Source organism: Rhagoletis zephyria, unplaced genomic scaffold, assembly GCF_001687245.7.
Source record: "Rhagoletis zephyria isolate East Lansing unplaced genomic scaffold, Rhagoletis_zephyria_1.1 Rzeph_scaffold_10809, whole genome shotgun sequence".
Lineage (NCBI taxonomy): Eukaryota > Metazoa > Arthropoda > Insecta > Diptera > Tephritidae > Rhagoletis > Rhagoletis zephyria.
The window spans coordinates 10479-16263 of NW_016167886.1; the positions used below are offsets into that span (position 1 = coordinate 10479).

The 5785-nt window shown below is 31.4% G+C and overlaps 1 protein-coding gene across 2 annotated transcripts; it reads left to right on the forward strand.

Moving 5' to 3' along the window:
* The first annotated feature begins 1048 nt into the window (after positions 1–1048).
* On the forward strand, positions 1049–5138 carry ckd (cracked). 2 transcript variants are annotated; one of them, XM_017632903.1, is made up of 4 exons: positions 1049–1477; positions 4005–4165; positions 4460–4582; positions 4656–5138. In XM_017632903.1, exons 1-4 carry the CDS (start codon positions 1426–1428, stop codon positions 4719–4721), a joined length of 402 nt encoding a protein of 133 aa, XP_017488392.1. In that variant the 5' UTR covers positions 1049–1425; the 3' UTR covers positions 4722–5138. The 2 variants fall into 2 exon arrangements, with proteins under 2 accessions (XP_017488392.1, XP_017488393.1); XM_017632904.1 differs by having other exon boundaries at positions 4023–4165.
* Positions 5139–5785: the final 647 nt, after the last annotated feature.

Here is a 5785-nt window from a genome sequence, read left to right on the forward strand (position 1 = left end):
AAATACGTGACAACTCATCTAAATATTGTTCATAAATAAAGCCTTTCCAAACCCATTTCGATTGATACCTGTTTAATTCATTTAACTTATTAGACAATCTGAATTTATCTTTTTACACTGGGGGTAACCCTCTTCAAATGTCTCGAAAATATACTAAAGATCCTTTACCACAATTACGTTTGACACTCATATTTTAATCTCTCATATAACTTGTGCATAATTTAATTAAATTCAACTTTTCTAACTGGAGGCAACCCTCTTCAAAGTAATTTTCAAACTAAATACTTTGGGTATGTGAAATGGTGAGGAATGTAATATTACATAAGGCTGAAACATCAGGCAAATCCTTCTTACGTTCTACTTACTTGAAGTGTTCTTATACGATATGTATTTGCATCTGTAAGTGTGACTTTTTCGATACATGAGCAATTGCATTTGTCTGTCAAATTCCCAGTCTTTATTTAACTATTTAAAATACGTTCTTTGAAAATTAAATAAACTAAACCCCGACGATTCTATATGCGTGTCAGATGAAAATAGTAACATGTATATTTCGTATGTATTTGCATTTGCTTTGTACAGAAACAAATCTAATTTGACTTTACACGTTATTTTGACATTTGCATATGTAAAAAGTGACATGTAAACATGCAAAAATATATCGAAGCACACCTTTAAAAACATAGGATCTCGGGGTTCATAGATATCAGAAACATGAATAACTTTGTTCTTAGCATGAACTGGTTTAAAGGGGATAACGGTGAACACAAATTCCATTGCGGTATTACAAAGGGCTTAGAGGCTAAATGTGTTTTTCGACTAGCTAGTTTCTACGAAAATCGGGTGATAGCTCCGACTGTCAAAAAGGGCCTTAAGCAATGATGAAGACATATTACTTATTTTATAATTTATTTTATACAAATAGATATTCTATATTACACTTGTTTGTTGCTTTTAAATTTTCATTAAAAGAAATTAAGAACACATTTCCATACATTTATGCACGATTTTTTTTATATAGATTTTTCGTTTTATTTATTTCAGCGATTTCTATGATTAACCTAACCACCAACTACGCAAAGTAACACCAACAAAGTTGTATTTGGAATACGAAAAACAAAAATAGAAAAAATAAACGATTGTGAGAGAAAATAACTTTTGCTTGCCAAATTGGAAAACACCGTTAATGTGAATTGCTACTACGTTTCTATTATTTTCTTGATTCTACACGTTAGCGCCGCAGAGCTTCAATTAGTCTAAGTTCAAGCAGCGACTTGAAGCTGAAATATGGCCTCAGAGTGAATGTACCCACCCACTTACCATATAAACAAAGTCGACAGCTGTCGCTTTCTTTTGGCCACATTTTAGAGCGCATGGACAAAAATCAAGTACGAAATTTTGCGCATACGAGGAATACTTCTATGGATGAACATGGATTATACTAAACGTTTTTTATGGCTTTCCGGCATTTTATTGGGTAAGTATTGGGCAAGTTTGTTTGTATGCACGCGCATATGTATGTACTAATCATAGGTAAAAATGTAAATATATATATATATATTGATGTATTCAAAAAGCTTTTAGTTTTACGATGAGTAACGGTTATCATGCTTACGCATTTATTACTTATTGACAAATCTGCGTATTTGATTGGTGATTGTTAATTGTTCACTATCGGTTAAATTTTGATGGCTAATGAGTAAAGGCTATTGACTGACTATTGGGTTTTTGCTAAAGGCCTCTTTGTTTTTATTGGTTTTGGAATTTATTGATTGGTTTGACTTTTTCGTACATAATGAAGTTTAAAAAATTAATATTTTCTGCATGAACTTGAAATGTTTATACGTTATTGTAATGGTTAATTGGCGATTGCCAGTTGGTAAATAGCTGTGTGAAGGTAATGTGAAAGCAAAACAAATGGAAAGTACATTTGCGTCCAAAATTTTAGTTCGACCAAAGCTGGTCTAGTTAAGTGGGTCAAGTACGAATGGGTGCGCTAATTGATTTTATTTCTTTGAATTCATATATATGTATATGTACAGTGACGAACCAAGGTATTGGCACAGTGAATTTTTCGCAATATATGCAAAGTTTTCTATTCTAATTTGTCTTCGATAATTTTTCTATAAAAATATAGTTCATTTTACACCAAAAAATATAGAAATATAAAATCTCTAAACTTTGTGCAAAACTCACCAAAATTCAATAAATTTACACACTAATTTGCAACTTTCTATTCAGATCTTTTAGAAAAATTCTAAGTATGCAGTTTTATAGTCCATTCAATTTTTGTATGACCGAATGCAAGCTTAAAGTTTTTGGTAATTTTTTTAGTGGAAAGTGTTGCTCATTTTCTCTATACAAAAAATAATTGTCGAATATAATTTATAAGGAAGAAGTTCGTGCGTGAAAAAAAAATTACCAAAAATCAACGCGATTTTCTAGCGACTTCAAACTTGCACTTTGTTATTCTAAATTTGAATGGGCTATAAAATTACATACTTGGAATTTTTCTAAAAAATCTGAATAAAAAGTTGCATATTTGTGTGCAAATTTAATGAATTTTCCTGAGTTTTGTACAAAGTTTTATTATTATGTTTTCTGGTGTAGAATGAACAATATTTTTATAAAATATTATCGATTATAAATTATTATTAGACTAAAAAACTTTGCATATATTGCGAAAAATTCGCTGTGCCAATACTTCTGTTCGGCACTGTATGTATGTGTTTATGATTGTTTGGAAAGAAAAGGCAAATCATAATATTTTTATTTGCGGAAACTGAATTTGTTTCAATTATATATAAGAATCAAATCCATGCAGTTGGCAATGTTTTCATACGGAAAGGACTTTGTTAATTGAATGCCAGGGCATGAATTATGTTGACCAATATGTGACACAAGAATTGATTTTAAACTAATATTTTTCCCCATTTCAATCAACTACGTGGCACGAGGGCATTTTGATAAGTCAGTGACTTTACAACTACTATCTGTTAGAAGACTATTCTCAAATTTTGAGGAAGCTGCGTCCATTTTGCATAAAATCCCCCAGATATATAAGTGAAGAGGAATAGGAAATACTAGCCGATTTTATGAAAATGTTGAAATTTGTCTAGCTTAGTTAGTTAGTGGAGTACTATCTAAAATTAAATCTATTTCCATATTTTCAAATTAAAGAAATTATCGATGGTCAAAATTTAAAATTTAAGAGAAATACGAATCTTTTTTTAATTTACCTGATAAAAAATCCCAACAAGCCAAGTCCGACAATAGATTTTTATATACCATTTCAAAGGCATATATATCATCTTCTCAGATCACATTCGATCTTTGAAATCGAATCAAAAATAGTCATTCAAAAATCGACAGGTCTAGACCTCTAAATGACCTTTAAAAAATCTATACAATTAGTAAATAATATTTCTCATAAAATGGAATAAAATTAGGGGGTAGGGTCTTGAAATTTTCAAAAAAACATTTTCGATGGGCACCCTAATGTACACACATACTTACATATATTAGGGCTGACAAAGAAGTCTGAAATGGACATGTTCTTTCCTTAAGAAAATCTATAACGGCTAGACGTTTTTTTTTTGCTGAGTTCCTATTTTACTGCCTTCTATCTGTCTATCGATTTTTCCATACATTTTACATATTACATATTTAGTCCATTCTTTTTGCATAATATTTATTTATTCGCCATCTTTATGCAACTAACACTGGCCGCTTCACTCATTACTAAAATACTTAAATATCAACAACCGACACACCTTAACTAACCTTTGCTCATTTAAAATAACACTTTTTTGGTATATATATTTTCGCAAGCACTAATTAACCTCAAATAGCTGTAAGTGCAAGACAAAAAAGAAGGAAAACAAACCGAACCAAAAACAACCAACTAACTACTTGTACAAAAAAAAACTTGTAAATATCGACGAGTAATTATTAACAAAATTATTTGTATCGTATCTGTGACAAAATCTGCTGCATGTGCACAGGTCCAATTCTACTTGCAGCCTTGACGTTACAAGATGCCGCCAGTCCAGTATTTCAAAATCACAAAACGAAAGAGTGGACGAATTTAGATAACATAACATTCTCTTTTGATTGTACGCATCGGCCGGTTGGCTTCTACGCTGACATGGAGTACAATTGTCAGGTGAGTGAGTGTGTGTCTGTATGAAAGGCGAGGAATAAAATGAAAAGAGAAACAAATATTTAAAACAGCTCACAATCGTTAATGCGTGTGTGGGGCTGTGTGGCCTGTGTGTGTGTGTATGTAAGAAAAATAAGAGAGTTCAGCGCATTTTATGCTCACGCTTAGCAAAGAGCAAGAGTAGTTGAAAGTTTAATTCATTTGAAAGCGCGGCTTTGTATGTATGTTTGTTTTAAGCCTAAAAGTATGCACTAAATTTTTGCTAACGCGATCGTTTTTCCCATTTATGCTATATAGATCTTCCACATGTGCGATGAGGAGGGCAATCGCATACCGCATTTATGCGCCAACGAAACTTCTTTCAATCAGGAGTATCGCATCTGTGATTGGGACTACAATTTCAATTGTACAGAGTCACCGGTAAACGAAATTGATATGCTATAAGAAGTTCTTGTTAAATATAAATAAATGACTTCTCCATTTTCTATTACAGAAATGGTTTTATCTGAACGAGCTGACGTATGCCACGGAACCACCCGATGAAGATGAAGATTATTGAATAGCACCACCAACCAACCTATCCACTCCCAATCATTCTAATCGTCCGCTTCTTCCAATCACTCTGAGTGACCTTACTGACAAGTAAATAAATAGTTAAGCGAATTTGTATTTATATTATTGTAATTAAATCTAATTTGTTACGGCAAAACTACTTATTCTAAACTAAGCATACATATTTATGTACGAATATGTGTATTTAATCGATGAGATTCCGAAGCCGCCAATTTCGCTTCGAGTAATTTTAGTAAATATGTGTGTAATTAATGGAGTTTTAGCGCTAACGAATTTTCTTATTTAAAATTTAATGAAATAATAATTTTTTATATATATGTATATACATACGTATGTATGTAGTTGTTCATATGTAATTGTATATACAAGTAAATACATTCGTAGATGATGTAGTTTTAATTGTAAATTATATAGTTGATTTTAAAGCGATTTTATAATTTATATGTACATATGAATTTGTTGTTATTTTGATATCAACTGCCTTTTTTAAGCAACAGCAGCTGCTAGAACAACTAAACAAAATTTGTTTATGAAAATTGTGAAAGAAATCAAAAATATATAGTAATAAAATATTGTAAAACTACAGCTATCCGCAAGGCTTGTAAATTTAGTACCTACATATATATTGTTTATTCTAAACTCCATTCTTACTTTACAATTGAGTTACAGACAGGTACGGATTCCACTCTAGGACTTACTTGAATGTCCAATTTTTTGCATTTTTCTCTTGTAAACGCTTAGGTATGTACTAAATATCCCTTAAAGTTTCGGAATTGCCTAGAGACGTATCCAGCACCCTAGGTTTTGTTTTAATCTATTTTGTTTTGTTAAGTAGTAGTAAAATTTATGATGTTCAATCGTGTCATTTTAAGTATTATTAATTCAGCAACCATAAAAACTCCTTAATATTACTAAAAGCCCCCGAGTACCGAGTTTCGAGTGAATCCAATAAATTTTAAAAAATTACTAGTAAACCCGCGTGTCGCTAAAACGCCTAAATTTAACTTAATTTTAACACAAGTGGCATCCCTGTAAGTCAGGGTTTTGGGC